Source organism: Lepidochelys olivacea, assembly GCF_965140295.1.
Source record: "Lepidochelys olivacea isolate rLepOli2 genome assembly, chromosome: 10".
NCBI lineage: Eukaryota > Metazoa > Chordata > Testudines > Cheloniidae > Lepidochelys > Lepidochelys olivacea.
The window spans coordinates 30,283,308-30,302,786 of NC_140420.1; the positions used below are offsets into that span (position 1 = coordinate 30,283,308).

The 19,479-nt window shown below is 45.6% G+C and overlaps 1 protein-coding gene across 5 annotated transcripts in view; it reads right to left on the bottom strand.

Annotated features, from left to right (window-relative positions):
* The window catches only part of LOC311527015 (syntaxin-binding protein 4-like), a 119,936-nt gene that overhangs the window by 12,727 nt on the left and 87,730 nt on the right, over positions 1-19,479 (bottom strand). For 4 of the 5 annotated variants that reach the window (XM_084640543.1, XM_084640545.1, XM_084640544.1 and 1 more), the window contains exons 12-18: positions 16,648-16,745; positions 11,211-11,307; positions 10,262-10,389; positions 9,351-9,443; positions 8,573-8,638; positions 4,311-4,499; positions 3,226-3,342 (exon numbers count right to left, since the gene is read on the bottom strand). In XM_084640543.1, coding sequence (XP_084496669.1) covers positions 3,226-3,342; positions 4,311-4,499; positions 8,573-8,638; positions 9,351-9,443; positions 10,262-10,389; positions 11,211-11,307; positions 16,648-16,745 — 788 coding nt within the window. The remainder of the gene's footprint in view (positions 1-3,225; positions 3,343-4,310; positions 4,500-8,572; positions 8,639-9,350; positions 9,444-10,261; positions 10,390-11,210; positions 11,308-16,647; positions 16,746-19,479) is intronic. The other variant, XM_084640546.1, reaches the window with a different exon arrangement.

Below are 19,479 nucleotides of genomic sequence, written 5' to 3' on the forward strand. Positions count from 1 at the left end.
ATGAGCTGGATGGATATTGATGTTAAAATAAGCGTCTTGCATATCGAGAGTCATATAACACCTGCCTCTTTCTAGGGATGGGATGATCGCTGCCAGCAAGACCATTTGAAATGGGCTTGTGAATCAAGCAGTTGAGATGTTGGAGGTCCAGGATTGGTCTCCATCCACCTTTCTTCTTGGGTATCAGGAAGTAAGTTGACTAGCATCCCATCCCTTGAGATTCTGGGGGAATGCATTCTACTGCTCCCCATTGTAGTAAGGAGTTCACCTCTTGGGTGAGGATGCTGTTGTGAGAGTGGTCCCTGAGGAAACATCAAGAGAGGGGGTTTAGAGGAGGTAGCATGACGAATTCGATCATACAGCCATGGTGAAAGACATTCATCACCCATTTGTCCATTGTTATTGCACTCTGAGCTTGGAAGATGAGAGCTACATGACCCTCAAAGAGGGTAGGGTGATCATAAGGTGGTAGGAAAAGTGGTTGACAGCTCTGAAGGTTGACTCAGAAATATCTTTTAGCCTAGGGGTGGAAGCTGTGAGGTAGAAGCCTGTGATGTGGGTCCCAGAGGGTGGGATCTCTGGGGTTTCTGTCGCTTCCTTGGTGGCTCATAAGATCTCTGATAGTAAAACCGGTGGGATCTGTAGCGATGTGTGGGTGGCGGGCAGTGGAACTTACACTTTGGGGGAGGCGAGTAAATGCCCAGCGAGCAAAGGGTGGTCCTGGAGTCCTTGAGAGTATGTACGGAATCATCCATCTTTTAATTAAGAAGATGGGATTCATCGAAGGGGAGGTCTGCAACAGTGTTTTGCACCTCCTGAGGAAAACCGGAAGAGTGGAACCAAGATTCCTTACACATATCTTTGTACGTAGCCACTGCCCTTGAAGAAATATCTGCCGCATCCACCACCGATTGGAGCGCTGTTCTGGCCACCAGCTTCCCTTCCTCAGATTGCCTGGAAACAAGTCCGGTCCTGTTGTGGGAGTCCATCAGCAAATTCCTCCAGGTTGCTGTAATTCAGGAAGTCGTATTTGGCTAGTAATGCCTGATAGTTCAAAATCCTGAACTGGAGTCTGGTTGAGGAAAAGACCTTATGCTCAAAAAGGTCCAAACACTTGCCTTCCTTGTCGGATGGTGTGGAGCATGGGTGGGGTTGTCTGGTTCATTCAGTCATTGCTTGGACCACCAGGGAGTTCGGGGGGTGGGGGGAGGACGGTTGGATGTGAGAAAAGAAACTCAGACTCCTTAGCCAGAACATAGTAGGCTTTTTCTGCCCCTTTGGGGGTAGGCGGGCACGTGGCTGGTGTGTGCCATACTGTCCTGGCCAGTTCAAGTATGGCATCATTAATAGGCAATGTGACTCTAGTTGGTGCTGGGTATCCTGAATTTCCTCTAGGGGAATGTGGAGTTCCCCCATGACTCTGCACTGTAGCTCTAGCAACTGCCTAAAGTCGTGTGGAGGTGAAGGGGACACTGTAGTCATTGCCTTCTCTGGGGAAGAGGAAGGGAATCTCGCTGTTTATGGCAGCACCCACAGAGCCAGGCTGAGGGGTTCCTCCTCCAGGAACAGATCCAAGCGCCTGCTAGAAGGGGCCTTCAATGGGGAGGCAGGTGATTGCTCCATTGTGGATTGGGAAGGTTCTGAGTGGGGGTTTTGGGGCCAGGGCCCCAATAAGGCCAGAAGGCTGGATCCAGAGGGTGTTGAGGCGGTCCCCTTGGGTTGGAGCGGAGGGTGTTGCCAAGATTGGGATAGCCTTCCCGAGCACATGTACGGTTGGTACAACATCGATGGTCCCTCTCCAGCGTCTAACTTATCACAGGATGAGAAGGTGGACTCCAGTTCCATTGGCGATACAGTCAGAGCCGGTGAAACTATGTAGACTGTCGGAGCGGGAGGTAAGGGGTCTCGCAGTTGTGGCATAGCATGAGGGGGGGAAACAGTCTCCTTAAAAGTAGTGCGAAGACCCTGGGCTCAAACACTGTTCTTGATCTCCCTGGTGTTAGAGGTACCCTTTCTTTATTCGGAACTGGTTGTGGCGCTGCAGATTTCCCCGGAGCAGGCAGATCCTGCATCTTTGGGAGTACTGATGTTGACAGTCCCTGTGGTCCAGTGCCCAGGACTGCTGGATCACCTTGCTTGTGGGACTTCTTGTCGTGTCTATGTGGTTTAGAGCGCCCTCTGTCTCCCTGGCTTGAACTCATCGAAGGACCATCCACTTCCTTCGTTTTTGAGGAAGACTTATTCCAATGCTTATAGATATGGCTTCGTTACCTCCCGACTGGGCCCCAGCATGGGCTCCATGGTGGTGGTACTGCGGGTGCCAGATTTGGACTTGGTAGCAGGAGGCACACTCCCTGAGGTTTCAGGCCAATGTCCGGGGGGCGGGGCGGAAAGTCAGTCTCCTGGCCTAGGTCCGAGTGAGGCCTCATGGTGACTTCCATGAGGTATTTCCAGAGGCGGGAAGCCCAGCCTTCTCGGGTACGGCTGGGGAAGGACTGGCAGATACTACACCTGGATGCAGCGTGAGCTTCCCCCAAGCAGTAGAGGTGGCGTCGGTGTTTGTTAACCAAGAGGGAACACGGGCAGGAGACACAGAATTTGAAGCCCATTGTTCTCGGCATAGTCCAGTACCTGCTCATGGGAACACAGGATGGGGAGGAGGGGGTAGAGAAACAAACCCCTAATCTGTCTACGTTGCTCACTAAAACTAGGATAATACAACAATGTATTTAAAGGTGCATAAGAGATGAAGACACAGAACTTTCAGCAGTGGTGAGAAGGAACTGGAGATGTGGTCCCCACCCTTTATCACCTCGGATGAAACCACGAGGCGAGCCTGGGCGCATGCCCAGACCAATAGACACTACCTTCAAATTCTCCAACTCGGGGCACATGGTACACATGCTAACCCCTCAGTGGAATACAATAGGGACCATCAGAATTCTGGGCCTAGTCCTTGGGCTTCTTGGGGGTTGCATACGAGTAAAAGAGGGAAGATTTTAGTCCCTTGGGTATACAGAGCTCCCACATGTGTAAGTTCTAGGGAGGTTTGTACTCAATAGGTTCTCCTGACACTAACAGAGGGCATCTTTCCAGGATCCAATGGAAGAATAAACGATCTAACATCTAGAACAGGAAGTGATTTTGACTGTCATGGTAACAGAAGGCAGAGTAAACCAGCTAAGGGCAGCTCCTATAGACAGTGGCCACATTTCAATACTTCACCTGCACAAACAGGAGCAGCTTCCTGTTGCAGATTTCCAAGCGCTTCCGCATGACTTCAGATTTCCGCAACTGGCCATCTGCCAGGGACAGCCGTCTTTTCAGCTCCAGAATGCCTCCCTGAGGTGGAAAGAAGGAGGTGGGAAGAGAAGGGAGATAGCGTCAGCCCACTTTAGGCTCTTGGAGGCACCAATTTAATGACAGGCTTGAAAACAGAAGCACACGGACAGCAAAGTCCTCAGTGATGACAGAACTTCCCACAGAGTGGCAGTGGGGCTACATTCATACCAGCACTGTTCTCAGGCTGCTTGGAAAAAAGACAGGGGCATGAACAGACCATGGGCTCCCACAGCTGCGACAAATGGGCCCAATTACAGGACAGACAGGGATGATGTAACTTTAAATTCCATTGAACCAGAAGAGAGACTTTCTGCAGGGGCAGAGCAGGTAGAAATAAAGTACTGAGCTAAAATATGGGACTGCCCTTCCTAATTAGGAGCAGCTGGCAAAGACACATCTCATGTCTACCGGTCTGTACCTTAATCTGCCTTAGTGTGGTCTCAGTCTGAGACCTGGCTCCCATGTGGCTCTCTCCGTTACTCATGATAGTTATGATCAGTTGGGTAGCAGTCCCTAGATTGAACCACCTGGGGGCTGGGCACTCTTAATGAAAGGCCCCCCATTCTGGAATCTGCTCCCCATGCTAGCCCACTAACCCAGTCATTGACCTTCAGGGCCTGGTACAAGACACATCTCTCTTCTGAGGTTTTTGCCTGAGTTTGGAGCTTAGGAATGGAGGGTGGGGTGAGATTCTCAGCTAGTGCACATGCAGCGTCCGTGGAGCAATGGTGATTAGCAGAGGAGCTAGCCTGGGTGTTAATTGTTGTGGAGGATGCCTTTTCTTTGGATCTGGTCACTGGAAATCATATTAAATATCAGCATGAGCCTTGGAAATCTGCTAGCCTCTGTTTTACAAATTACGATCCATCTATCAATAAAATGTTATTACAAAAGCAAGAGCCAGAGGCTTTTCCGACTGGTCCATTGAGTCCCCAGCCATCCCCTCCTGAGCCCTCGGGGTACATTACCTCTGCTTCAGAGACATGCTTTGTTTTCTTCCCTACCAGCTGAGTTTTCAGCTCAGTGATTTCAGCCTCGAGCAGGTGAATCACTTCCTCATAGTCCTGCTCTGCACTGTGGGCTTGCTGCTGAACCACCTCAGCCACCTGAAGCTTGCTGTGCAGGGTGCGGTTCTCGGACAGGAAGTCCAGCGCCTTCTGGAATCGGCAGGGAGAGTTTGTTAACACAGCATCCCCACCAGCCACCGATATCATATCAACTCATCAGCGTTCCTGGAGCTGCTCACAATAAAGCTGCTGCTGTTCTTCCCATGGTACCATGCAAAAAACCTTCATCTATTATAAATATTTTTTCTTTGCAACTTCCATGTCATTTGGCAAAGGGCTGGAACCCACACATGTATGCACCTTCCAGGGTATGTCTACAGTGCAATAAAAGAGTTGCAGCATGACTGCAGCTGGCCCAGGTCACCCAGATCAGTCTCTGGGGCTTGGACTGCAGGGCTTAAAATTGCAATGTAGATGTTGAGTCAAAAAAGTCCAGGACCTCCCTGGTAGCATTCTCTGAAATGCTTCCAGTTCCACAAGGTAGGCAGATTGTAGGGTCTCAATGCGTGGATGAGACGATGGTGTAGGGAGGAGGGGTTTCGATATATTAGGAACTGGGGAATCTTTTGGGAAAGGGGGAGCCTATACAGGAAGGATGGGCTCCACCTAAACCAAAATGGAACCAGATTGCTGGCACTGAATATTAAAAAGGTCGTAGAGCAGTTTTTAAACTAAGGGCTGGGGGAAAGCCGACAGGCGTGGAGGAGAATGTGGTTCGGAGAGAGACATCCCTTAGGGGAGGATCTATTAATGGAGATTCTCTATGTACTAGTAAGGAGGAGAGAATGGAAAATGATAAAATATGGGTAGGATCTGATGAGAAAATGTCAAATGAAAAAGAGTCCCATTCAATTACATCATATAATAGCAGACAGCTAAAAAATGACAAGTTTTTAAAGTGCTTATACACAAATGCTAGAAGTCTAAATAATAAGATGGGTAAGATGGGGAGTGGCACTATATGTGAAAGAAAGCATAGAATCAAATGAAGTAAAAATCTTAAATGAACCAAACTGTACCACAGAATCTCTATGGACAGTAATTCCATGCTATAATAATAAGAACACAGCAGTAGGGATAGATTACCGACCACCTGACCAGGATGGTGATAGTGACTGTGAAATGCTCAGGGAGATTAGAGAGGTTATAAAAATTAAAAATTCAATAATAATGGGGGATTTCAACTATCCCCCTATTGACTGGGTACATGTCATCTCAGGACAGGATGCAGAGATCAAGTTTCTTGATACCTTAAATGACTGCTTCTTGGGGCAGCTAGTCCTAGAATCCACAAGAGGAGGGGGAATTCTTGATTTAGTCCTAAGTGGAGCACAGGATCTGGTCCAAGAGGTGAATATAGCTGGACCACTTGGTAATAGTGACCATAATATAATTAAATTTAACATCCCTGTGGCGGGGAAAACACCACAGTGCCCCAACACTGTAGCATTTAATTTCAAAAAGGTGAACTACACAAAAATGAGGAAGTTAGTGAAACAGAAATTAAAAGGTACAGTGCCAAAAGTGAAATCCCTGCAAGATGCATGGAAACTTTTTAAAGACACCAAAATAGAGGCTCAACTTAAATGTATACCCCAAAGTTTAAAAAAAAACATAGTAAGAGAACCAAAAAAGTGCCACTGTGGCTAAACAAAGTAAAAGAAAAGGTGAGAGACAAAAAGGCATCCTTTAAAAAGTGGAAGTTAAATCCTAGTGAGGAAAATAGAAAGGAGCATAAACTCTGGCAAATGAAGTGTAAAAATATAATTAGAAAGGTCAAAAAAGAATTTGAAGAACAACTAGCCAAAGACTCAAAAAATAATAGCAAAATTTTGGTTTAAATACATCAGAAGCAGGAAGCCTGCTAAACAACCAGGGGGCCACTGGATGATCGAGATGCTAAAGGAGAACTCAAGGACAATAAGGCCACTGTGGAGAAACTAAATTAATTCCTTGCATCAGTCTTCATGGCTGAGGATGTGAGGGAGGTTCCCAAACCCAAGCCATTCTTTTTAGGTGACAAATCTGAGGAACTGTCCCAGATTGAGGTGTCATTAGAGGAGGTTTTGGAACAAACTGATAAACTAAACAGTAGTAAGTCACCAGGACCATATGGTATTCACCCAAGAGTTCTGAAGGAACTCAAATGTGAAACTGCAGAACTACTAACTGTGGTTTGTAACCTATCATTTAAATCAGCTTCTGTACCAAATAACTGGAGGATAGCTAATGTGATGCCAATTTTTAAAAGGGGCTCCAGAGGTGATCCCGGCAATTACAGGCCAGTAAGCCTGACTTCAGTACTGGGCAAAATAGTTGAAACTACAGCAAAGAATAAAATTGTCAGTCACACAGATAAACATAATTTGTGGGGAAAAGTCAAAGATGGTTTTTGTAAAGGGAAATCACGCCCCACCAATCTACTAGAATTCTTTGAGGGGGTCAACAAGCATGTGGACAAGGGGGATCCAGTGGATACAGTGTACTTAGATTTTCAAAATCCTTTTACAAAATCCCTCACCAAAGGCTCTTAAGCAAAGTAAGCTGTCATGGGATAAGAGGGAAGGTCCTCTCATGGATTGATAACTGGTTAAAAGATAGGAAACAAAATGTAGGATTAAATGGTCAGTTTTCAGAATGGAGAGGGGTAAATAGTGGTGTCCCCCAGGGGTCTGTACTGAGACTAGTCCTATTTAACTTATTCATAAATGATGTGGAAAAAGGGATAAATAGTGAGGTGGCAAAATTTGCAGATGATACAAAACTACTCAAGATAGTTAACTCCCAAGCAGACTGTGAAGTGCTACAAAAGGATCTCTCAAAACTGGGTAACTGGGCAACAAAATGGCAAATGAAATTCTATGTTAATAAATGCAAAGTAATGCACATTGGAAAACATAATCCCAACTATACATATAAAATTATGGGGTCTAAATTAGCTGTTACCACTCAAGAAAGAAATCTTGGCGTCATTGTGGATAGTTCTCTGAAAACATCCACTCAATGTGCAGCGGCAGTCAAAAAAGCTAACAGAATGTTGGGAATCATTAAGAAAGGGACAGATAAGAAGACAGAAAATATCATATTGCCTCTATATAAATCCATGGTATGCCCACATCTTGACTACTGCGTGCAGATGTGGGCATCTCAAAAAGATATATTGGAATTGGAAAAGGTTCAGAAAAGGACAACAAAAGTGATTCGGTGTATGGAACGGCTGCCATATGAGGACAGATTAATAAAACTGGGACTTTTCAGCTTGGAAAAGAGACGACTAAGGGGGGATAACACAGGTCTACAGAAATCATGACTGGTGTGGAGAAAGTAAATAAGGAATTGTTATTTACTCCTTCTCATAACACAATAACTAGGGATCATCAAATGAAATTACTAGGTAGCAGGTTTAAAACAAACAAAAGGAAGTATTTTTTTCATACAACGCACAGTCAACCTGTGGAACTCCTTGCCAGAGGATGTTGTGAAGGCCAAGGCTATAACAGGGTTCAAAAAAGAACTAGATAAGTTCATGGAGGATAGGTCCATCAATGGATATTAGCCAGGATGGGCAGGGATGGTGTCCCTAGCCTCTGTTTGCCAGAAGCTGGGAATGGAGGACAGGAGTGGATCACTTGATGATTACCTGTTCTGTTCATTCCTTCTGAAGCACCTGGCATTGGCCACTGTTAGAAGACAGGATACTGATCTAGATGGACCTTTGGTCTGACCCTGAATGGCCGTTCTTTTGTATGTTCAGATTCGGGCAGGAGCCTGGCTCTGAAACCCTGCGAGGGGGATGGTTCTCAGAGCCCAGGCTCCAGCCCAAATGTCTACACTGTGAATTTTCAGGCCTTCAGCCCGAGCCCCAAGAGCCTGTCAATTGACCCAGGCTCTGAGACTCGGTGTCATGGGTTCTTTACTGCAGCGTAGACATACCCCAGAGAACATTAAAACAGAGCCTGCCTTTTGCACTTTGGCTAAAGTAATGGAAACAACAGGTGCAGCACACTTGAGAAGTGTGATTTTGCCCCTACCCTCACCCTCTACCCCAAGCAACCCTGCCTGTAGAAGGGCACATCTGGGCCTGATTTCTGTGGGTGCAATTGCATCCATGGAGCCCGGCTAATACCGCCACTGGACAATTCACAAGAAACCTCTAAACTAACCTGGTTCAGTCTCTGAAGTTCATATTCCATTGACTTCTTGCTGCTTTCCACCTCCTTCAGAAGAGACTAGGAGGAAGATTTTCAGTTGGTCAGGCATCATGTTTGACAGCACATTCACGCAGATGAAAAGGCAACAAGGGACCACTGTGATCACCTAGGCTATCTCCTGAATAACGCAGGAAATAGGACTTTCTTGAATTAATTCACTAGAAGCAACTACGGACTTGCAGCTCTCCTCTATAACAGCCATATTTTTAGATGCACTCTTACTCTGCAACTGCCTTTCATTGGCTACACCTTGTATGTATCTGAAAAATGCACCTTCTCACCATCATGCTTTTAACAGCGGAGCTGCCAATATTAGGTTAGATCGGGAGGGTGGGGGGTGTATTTAGGTTTAATATGAGATGTGAATTATTTGTGTTACGTTTTGGATATTTTAAAAATATTTATTTTCTTCTATGGTTTTCCAGTAAAAAAGGAGTAACCATACCCTTTTGGCACATTAAACTTTTGTTTTAAGGAAAAAAACAAAGAAAGAACAAAAATGAAGTCTCGATGAGAGGAAGCACCGTACACATGTCTTCTCTGTAACAACCCACATTGAACTGAATGCAGAATGATGGCTGCCTCCAACAAATGCCTAGAAATGTAAAGGTGTGATACACATAGAAGACCTGCCCAATTGTCACACTGTTACATCCACTATATTTGAATATTGAAACACTGAGTACAAAACGCCCAGGACAGAAAAACATGCTTGAAAGATAACCCTCACCTTCAGCCTTTGGACTTCCTGCCGCAGATCTGTCATTTCCAGTTGAAGCTGTTCCAGTTCCTCGCCATCGGTACAGCTGACGGAGTCAAAAGTCTGGAAGACATTGGTGCACACGGTGAGTGAGTTCGGCTTTTCTTCCACCACGAGCATGTGGTTACAAAGCATGCATACTTTTGACATACCCCTACCAATGATTATTCCAAATAATTTTCAAAGACAGTTTGTGTTTTTACAAAACGACACAAGTGTCACAATAAATAATCTAATTGTGGTTTTGTATTCCATAGGAATTCAGGCTCCACGCCATGAGACAGCTGGACCAGTGGTTAATTCTCACTGTGTTACTGAAGTGACAATAGCTGGAATGGATTCACCATGGCTAATTTTCCTTCTGTATCACCATCAAAGTGACATAAGATAGCACCTTTAGGCAATGAAATAGCTTGAATGGCTTTATTATGGTAATTTTTTTCTTTTGTATGGCTAGAAAATTGACATCAGCAGCTTCCTTCAAACCATTATATAGGTTTTTTTTTTTTAGTCATCAAGCATGTGAAGTCAGGTCTTTTATGGGATTTCCTTTAAGCTTTATGATTAAGGGATGAAATTCTAGCCTCTCTTTTCTATAACTAAAGTATAAGTGAAAGATAGCCCGTTAGTCTTTGCCTGCTCTGCCTTTTGGAGAAAGATAGCACTGTCGCTATTTTTTTCCACAGTTTACAGCTATCATCCAGACCAAGAATCCAGGACACAGCTACTTGGTCCCAAATCATATTATAGTATATCCCTTTCTCTTACACCAGCTCACAGTAAGACCCAGAAGGTCTTTGATGTGAAAGGAGCTTTGGAACCAAGGCAGGGTGCAGTAGGCTAGGAAGAGAAGCAAGAAACAGTATTTGGCTAAGGCTGACCAGAGAGTGAAAAGCAGATGTATCCAATAAACTGGCCACTTCATGCTGAGTGAAGAGCACAGAACTGGCGTCAAGGCCAGCCTCCTCCCGCTCATCTTGCAGCAGATCCCTGAGAGCTTGAAGAAAATCTATGGGGGGGGAAGAGCGAGAGTAGTCACAGTATGAAGAGAGAACCTGGAACTGAGTTTACACAGCCAACTTTCACAGAAGCCACAGATTATCCAGAAGAAGGTAATACATTTCATTTCCATCACTACAAACATTATAGCAAACCCAACCACCTCCAGCAGAGAGAAGGTTCTCTCTATCCCATCCCAAATCTCTGTACGTTGAATGCAGGGTCAATATGCAGTATGCTTTTGCTAGCCATGGTTTAGAGACCTCTGTGCCAATTTTCTAGAAAGCATTGCTTAGGATTAAAAACAAACAAACGAAACTCAACCACCTAGCATTTTCATCAGAGAAACTTCTTGGAAGCAATGCTGAACTTCAGTGCAGAGACAAAGTAGTTACGTGACCAAACCTTAGGGGGCAGCAATTTCCTGCCAGCCCACAGAAAGCAGGTTTGTCATTCTGTTTTTGCAGCTTCCTTTTGCCATTGCTGGTGAGCAGGCTGAAGGTTTGAGGAGAAGGGGCCTGTGCACTCCCTCTCTGTTACTCCCATTTTACATGTGGACCAGTTAGAGGCTTTTTCCTTGTGTGATTAGTTACTGAATAAATTGCATCTGAACTAAAACCTGTCTGGGCACCGAACCATAGGGTTAGAAGGGACCGCAAGGGTCATCTAGTCTAACTCCCTGCCAAGATACAGGATTTGATGGGTCTGTGTCTTTATTCTAGCTGTCACCTCACAGGTGGCATGTCTCACGTCCCAGAGCAGTCAATGGCATTATACCAGGGATGAAATGCACTCTCGGTCTCATATTGCACATCGCAGCACCCTGCTCACCTCCATAGGCCACTGTTCCCTGCGAATCTGTGATCAGACTCTGCTGTAATTGCTTCCTCTTCTCCTCGGTCACATCCAGACCCAGATATTGCAGCACCTTTAAACAGGAGCAACAAGTCCACAGAATAATCCCCACAGGAATGCAAGTTTTCTGGAAGGAGTTGGGGGGCGGGGGCAGTTTGAGCTGGATTTATCATCAAGTTCATCATCATTCACGCCATAAACATGACTTTTCATGGAGCAGGTCTGGCCTAGGTCTCCAAGTCACCTCCTCACCTAGATCTGGAACCATGTTGCATCTCTTCTGATCTCTTCCCATGAGCACGTCCTATAGAGTATAGGAAGATCCTCAGCTAATACAAACTGTCATCGCTCCAGTGAAACCAATGGACAATTTTCACCAGCTGAGGCTGTGCTGCTGAAAGTTCAACTTCCTTTCAGGTTCCCATTTATGCTCGCTCTCTCATTCCCCAGAATGAGTCTTCGGTGTGGTTAGAGCGTGCAAACAAGACAAGTCTCACTGCTTTTTTCAGCAGAAGGCATTGTCATAATATTTTACACTTCCATAGGGCCTTCCAGTTAAAGAGCTACGTTGTTATTATTTATTGTTTCTTTAGTTTGTGTAGCAGACACAAACATTAATTAATCAAACCTCACTGCAGCAACACAGACAAATATACCCATGTTATTTCTATTTTACACATGACAAGACTGAGGGACACAGAGACTAGGTGACTAATGCACGGTCCCATTCTGCATCGAGTCAGTGACAGAGCCTAGATTTGTAGCCATGTATTGTCCCCTTCTCTAACGGCTAGACACATGGGAAATCCCGGATTTTCTCAAGCTTGGAGAATCCCTTTTGTGGGAAATAAAATGGCATTCAGAAATACAGCTTTTAAAGTGCAAGGTAAAGTGTGCTATGCTCTTTATACATGAAGCAACTTTGTGTTAAAGCCAGAATAAGTAGAGACCAATGAGAAAATTCAATCCTGAATTCTAATGGAGAAGCATCGTGCATTTCTAGCGGGAAACTTTGTGCCCACATGCTACATTCCTCATTTTCCTGGGATTCCAACCTGAAAAGGCAACTGCTTCGTCCACCATGAGGTGGCAGCAAACTCTAGCCTCTATGCCTGGAACAGTTGTGTCTTGCCTAGCAAGCTGTATCAGCTCCAACAGGAACAATAGAACCAGATACTCATGACAGTCGCTATACCTATCCAAAAGCCTGTGTGGGGAGATAACCTTGGGATGAGTGGTATATTTCTAGACTGTATCCATCACATTACAAGAAAATACAGTATGGGTGGGCAGGGTGCTCATATTTGATATAAAATGGTTGAGAATAAAGAACCCAAGGGACACTCTCAAGTTAATTAGGCCTCACCATTTAGTCACCAGTAAGTTCCAGTCCCCGTCCTTTGAAGAGGATTGGAATGTTTTGTTTATCAAAACACTTTAACTAGGAAAAAACCCACAACATCCTTTAGATCCTCAGCACTTCAAGCACAACTTGATACATTGTGATATTGGGCCTGATTCTTGCTTAGGGCTGGTCTACACTGGGAACTTACACTGGCATAGCTACATCTACATTCATACCCCTGAGAGACGTAGGTGTGCCGATTCAACCCCTGGTACAGACAACACTAGGATGATGGAAGAATTCTTCCGTAAATTTAGCTCCTGCCTCTTTGTAGTAAGGTAGATTACTTACCCTAACAGGTGAACCCCCTCCCATCAGCTTAGGTAGTGTCTACGCTGTAGGGTTACAGAAGCACAGCTGCAGCTGTAGCGGTTTCAGTGTAGATGTGCCTTTACACCAGGGGTCTCAAACATGCAGCCTGCAGGGTTATTTCCTGCAGACCGCCAGGCCCTGCCCCTCCCCCCCGGAGTTATTTCCTGAGGGCTGCCAAGCTCCCCTCCCTCCTCCTCTCCCCCCAGCGTACCGTGTCTGCTTTTCTGCCTACCTCCAGGCGCTTTCTGCTGCCAAACAGTTGTCTGGCAGCGCTTAGCACTTTCCAGGAAAGAGCGGGGAGGAGTGGGGAGCCAGGCGCTCAGGGGAGGTGGCGGAGAAGAGGCGGGGCCGGGGGAGGGATTTGGGGAAGGGGTTGGAATAGGGGTAGGGAGGGGGTGGAGTTGGGGTGGGGACTTTGGGGAAGGGGTTGGAATGGGGGTGGAAAGAGGCTGAGAAGGGGCGGGGCCACATGGAAGGGGTGGAGTGGGGGCAGGGCCAGGGGGGGATGTCAGTGATGCGGCCCTCGGGCCACTGTACTAGTCCTCATGTGGCCCTCCTGGTGATTCGAGTTTGAGATCCCTGCTTTACACTAATGCCCACTTACATGGTTCTAGCAATATGAAGGGGCCATGAAATGGGTGTAGGTTAGTGTAATAAGAATTTAGGCCATCATGGCAAAAAGTGCTTGACTTCAATGAGAGCAGGACTGGACCCATAGATAGCAGAAGGAGGGTCCTTCTGAATCAAAAGCTCTCTATAGATGTATAACACGAACGCCAACAATAACCTTACTATAGGAAGACATGGCAGATTTTAGGGGCTCTCTGGACACAAAGCCAAGCCAGGAGAATTCAAATGCCCGTAGGTTCTAATCCACATGATGCCGCCACGCTGTGTCTTCCCTGTTTCAGGTCTGGCAACCTCTACATCTCCGAATTTTGGAGGAATGGTGCACATCCTTCTTGACCCGCAAACTGAACTCAGATATGGTGCAACAGTGTCATTTTTTTCATGAGTCCTGTTCTGATAGTTTGGTAGAAGCCTATTATCCCTCTATCTCATTAATCAAATTAGGACTTGAACCTAATTATACTGGATGAGCTCTGTGATCCTAAATAATGTAATCAATGTTTTGAGCACTGTGTCTGTATCTCACGTTACCTGAACTATGACTCACATGTATACTAATAGTCCTATACACCCAGGTCAGGCTCTGGATTAGAATAAAGGGGAATCAGGTGGAGCAGACTGAACCCAGCACTAGATGATGTAGGTGCAGATTAGGTCACGTGACCCAGTGCTATAGAGTTATTCTATGCAAACAGAAAGGCACCAGATTCTCTCAGACTAGGTTTGTGGTATTTTAATCTCTCTTGAAAGCAAGCAACATACTAACTCCAATGCCTTTCATTGACACCGTCAGCATGAGCCCAAACATAATGTTTGTGCAACAGAACTGGGAAAGATTCAAGCTGAGAAACCTAGATATACTCGTAGCACCACATGTGCTTCCATGGGCTTTCAGTGCATAGACACCAAGGTATAGTCTGTGCACTGATTTGAGAATATACGACCACATTTAAAATAAATGGCATATTGCCAAAGATTAACAGCCTAAAAAAACCCATTTTTTCCACCAAATACCTCTAAATGGCTTGAGCAAAGACAGAAAATTACAAAACTAAGTAAATAAGGCAATGCCCAGGTTTGGACAAAGCCTTATTGCAATCAATCATTCTCCAACGTTTCCATCATTCTTCAAGATCAAGATCCTCTCACCTGACACTCTCAGTCCTGATCCTTCATCTGCCCTGCAGCTGCCAAGAGTGCTTGTGTACTGACCATCAATCATGGATTTACTGTGTGCCCTCCAGAGCTAAAAACATGAGTCTCCTCAGCTTGAGCTACAGGAGTAAGTCCCAAGTGGAAACTGTAGTACGGCAGCCCCTATGGGCCAGGCTGAGATGGACACTCATGCACCAAACAGCAGCGTGCTCTTGATTCCATGAACAAGACATATCAAGACAACGTGAAGATGAAAGTAAGCTCATGTTAATGTGACCCGTGTAGCAGCTGGGTTATGCTCCTCCCATTTGCACCTATGTGTTCCATTTCCCTGGTTCTGGACTCCATATTTACCAGTGCAGTATCTCCCTTCATTCCCCGCAGCAAAGGCTCTGGAAGTCTGTAAGAGCATAGACTTCTTTCGCTGAGTCAGTCAGCTGCTCACCCAGCACCTAGATGTGCTCACACTACCTGCCACAGCACCCACTCATGATAATCTGTTCAATCTGTTCTGTGAACCGCAACCTCCACTTCTAAACGCAGCACTCCCATAGGTGAGGGAGCCAAAATCCCCCATCCCATCTTCAAGAGGTACCCACTCACATCTGGTGATCCAGCAAACAGGGGAGACACCCCCACAGTGGGGATCACCAAGGCAAAGGTCAGGAGGCTGTGGAGTTGCAAATAATGACCTTGCTCCTTGCTATAAAAATGTACAGCAAGAGAACTTACTAGCATCTTGCGTGCAATAAAATGATCAGCATCATTTTAACCAGTCATTTATCTGGAAGGTAATCTTAACCCAGCAATATTATGGTAAAGACAATAGCCCCAACTGAGATGTGGCATACCAGGATGACACTCCCAGTAAGACAATACAATACAATTGTCCTCCTTATTGAAGCCAGAAGAAAAGAGGAAAAAACAGGTTTGCAAAAAAAATAAACTAATCAGAATATTTTTCCATTTTGGGTTCAAACTTGACCAATTTTTCATTTGTAATGTTTTTTTTGCGGGTTTTTTGGTCCTGATTTCCATTTTTTTTTAAATGACAGGAAAACAAAACAGGATTTCAGCCATTTATGTTAGCAAGCAAGCAAGAGAAAACCAAATATGATCATTTTTTTTCATTTCTGATTTTGATGAAAAACTGAAATATTTCTAAAAACATCCAAAAAGGGCTATTTTTGAATGACAAACTTTTTCTTTGAAAAATTTCAACCATCTCTAGCCTTCAGACCAGGACTGAGTCTGCCCCTGCACCCTGGTTTGCTGCTCATAAGATCTGAAGATGCAGAAAGTGTTCTTTCTTTTGCTGTTTTATTTTGTGTTTATGTTTTCCTCTGGCCTTCAACATTTTTTGGCCCATTATCTCCAAAGGCACCTCACCTATCCCTCCAGTGAAGCAGCTGTCTCCAAGCAGGACATTGATGCTGCTCTATTAACACGGAATGCTGAATTGGACAGAGGCCCACAAAATGATCTCTGAGGCAGAGACCCATGAGTAAAGCCCTTTCTGAGCAAGAAGGACCTGTTTCAATTCCTGATCTTGCTTGACCTGGGACTGCCAGGGTAACTTAACATAGTGGGGTTCTCAGACTTTCATAGCATGGATCACATCTTAATATCCAACCTGACTTCCCCTCCCGTCTACCACCATCTGGCCCCACCTCTGCTCTCATTTGCCACCACCTGGTCCTTCTTCCCATAACCATCCTCATACAAATTACAGCAATTTCCTTCATGGAAAAGCAATATGAGGGAAATGCTTATGTAGTTTTAGCTTCTTTTAATGCGATTCAGCAGCTGGAAAGGAGGAGGAGGAGCCGGCACCATGTAATCAGATGCAGTCTGGGAGCCCCCTACTGAGCACAAAATCTCAATTTCAAGGCAGGAAGCCTTTCAACTTACCAGTTCGAGTTTCCCATCCTTGAGTCGAATATGGGGATCCAGCGCTACTTTTGGTTTGCTGCCTGAAGCTGCCCTCTGACCAGAAGGTGAAGCAGGTGCTAAATAACATTAAGCAATCATTAGTAGAAGAGCATGGAAAGGGGGGGGGAGGGATAGCTCAGTGGTTTGAGCATTGACCTGCTAAACCCAGGGTTGTGAGTTCAATCCTTGAGGGGGCCATTTAGGGATCTGGAGCAAAAACTGGGGATTGGTCCTGCTTTGAGCAGGGGGTTAGACTAGATGACATCCTGAGGCTCCCTTCCAACCCTGAGATTCTATAGTGGGGGGAAGAGATATGTTGACAAGGAACATCCCAAACTAGGCTTTGGCATTGCATGAAATATGTTGCAAGTACAGATGAGCTAACATCAGAGGCCAGGATTTTCAGAGGATGGGTGCTCAGCACTCTCTGAAAAGCAGGAATCTTTAAAGTCTCCACTTGGGCATCACAAATGAAGGCAACCAAAAATTACAAGTCACTTCTGAAAACCTTGGCCTGAAGTTTATATATGAGGCCTGGGACTCTGAACTTTGGTGATTTGAATAAAATTCAACCTGGATTCCGACCACCCCAATTTATGCTTCAGTTTTACAGAACCAAAACCCAATCAGTGAGGTTTTATAAAAATCCACCACTGGCCCCTTAGCCCAAGAGTTTTAACCCAGATTCAAAGTAACGTTTATGTAAGTGCTGGACTGAGTGTGGTCTCAGAGAAGTGTTCCGAACTCTCATTAAAGAGAGAATTCACAGGTTAAAAACACCACCAAAAAACATAGGGTGACCAGACAGAAAGTGTGAAAAATCAGGACAAAGGGTGGGGGGTAATAGGCATCTATATAAGAAAAAGCCGCAAATATCGGGACTGTTCCGATAAAATCGGGACACCTGGTCACCCTAAGAAAACGTGTTGCCGGATTTCTCCCTGCGTTACTGTTATGAAGAGCACCAGCTCCCTTTCACTCAGGCTGAGCAGGCTACATAGTATGTGCAGGGTGTACAGTTAAGGTGAGGCTGGAGAGCGCTTGTGTCCACAACAATAGAAATTGTGTTGCAAGAAGGGAAACAGTAGAGTGTCTCCGTCAGAGAGGACGACTGAGGCATTGGGAGAGAGACCCAGCCACTGACAGCCTGCTCTTCATTCCAGGGCGCATTTTCAAAAGTGCCCAAATGACTCAGGAACACAAGTCCCATTGACTTCAGTGGGACCTGTGCATAGAAAAATCCCACAATTCAGTTTATTCCTGCAGCCCCCAACAGACCTATTCAGAAAAGGGCTGCAGAAACTGCTGCTCATTTAGGGGGAGGCCCAGATAGACTCTAAAAATGGGTAATGCCACCGCTGCTTTTAAGACCCTGCTAATGATGCTCTTTGAATCTGATAACAAAAGGGGCTTATAAAACCTGACCCTGTTCACACCAGAGTCAGTGACAAAATTCCCATGGACTTCAGTGATACAGGATCATGTAACATAGAAGAGCGTCGGAGAGCCATTTTCTTTCATCTTTGCACTGCCTGGGAACTGGGGCACAGGTTAACAAAGAAACTGATACCCAGATCACCTTAAAGACCTCCAGCTGTTTTAAATCAGTGGGTGGGATTTTCCAAAGAACAAGGGATTTAGGAGCACAAGTCCTGTTGAAAAAAATTTGTGGGACACATGCTCCTAACTCACTGAGGCACTTTTGAAAAAATGCCATTCACTGTGACTCTCAAATGAAGAGAAGATTTTATGGAAACACAGGGGAAAAGCAGCAGAGGTGCTGTCACAAGCATAATCCTCCTAATCCTGATATTTATCTGTCCCGCTAATGCCAGCATCCGGGAAGCAGGGCCTGAGGTAATAAATGGGTTCACTGGATTGGTCACCCAGCCCCGTGCTGTGTAGGTTCAAGGGCTGATCATTCCCCTTCAACTCCTTGCTAATCGGGATTAGCTCCATGCGGCTTTGCTCATAAACTCTTAACACAAACATCCTAGGCAATCCTGAAGGCCACCAGGCACTGGTGATCAGCCAACAGGCCCCAGTGACTCGTTCAGATTTCAGACTAAGCTCCTGTTCACCCCAAGACTATTTGTTTATTCCAATGTATAATGGGGCCTGTTCACAACTCTGTGCCCTTCACAGCACTCATAACACCAGCTATTAAAAGCAGACATCTGTAATAGACTGCCTGAGATGATTCTCAGCCTAGATTATACTATTTGCATGACTAGCAGCCTGACTGAGATCAGTGTCCCAGTGTGCGAGACGTTGTACAGAAAAAGAGCAGGAGATAGTTCCTGTCCCAAAGAATTTACAGCCTAAAAGATGGGAGAGGGACACAAGGGAGAAGTGACTTGCCAAGGGTCACATAGCAAAGCTGGGAATAGAACCCAGGGGTTGCTTGACTCACAGCCTAGGGCCCTGTCCACCAGACTACACTGCTTCACAGGTCTGCAATGTAGATAGACTAACAAACAACTGCCCCCCATTGGCTGGCCTTGGACCATCCCTTCAGACCCCCACCTTCCAGAGGAAATATGTTCTTGACAGCATGTCCTGTGGTTAACAAAGCAGGCCTGGGGGCCTTACCAGTGTGGGGAAGCATATTTCAGAGTGGAGGGTCCTTAACAGAGAGCTCCCTGCCTGCAGCTCTCTCTTGTTTCAACCAAGGGATCTCTTCTCAAACGCCAATGCAAAATGCATTGGGGGGTAGAAGACAGTCTGTCGTTAGCCTTGTCTGCACTAGGCAAAAGGTGGGGTTTCACCAGGTGGTAGCTAAAGGGTGGTGACAATCACATAGTGAAACCT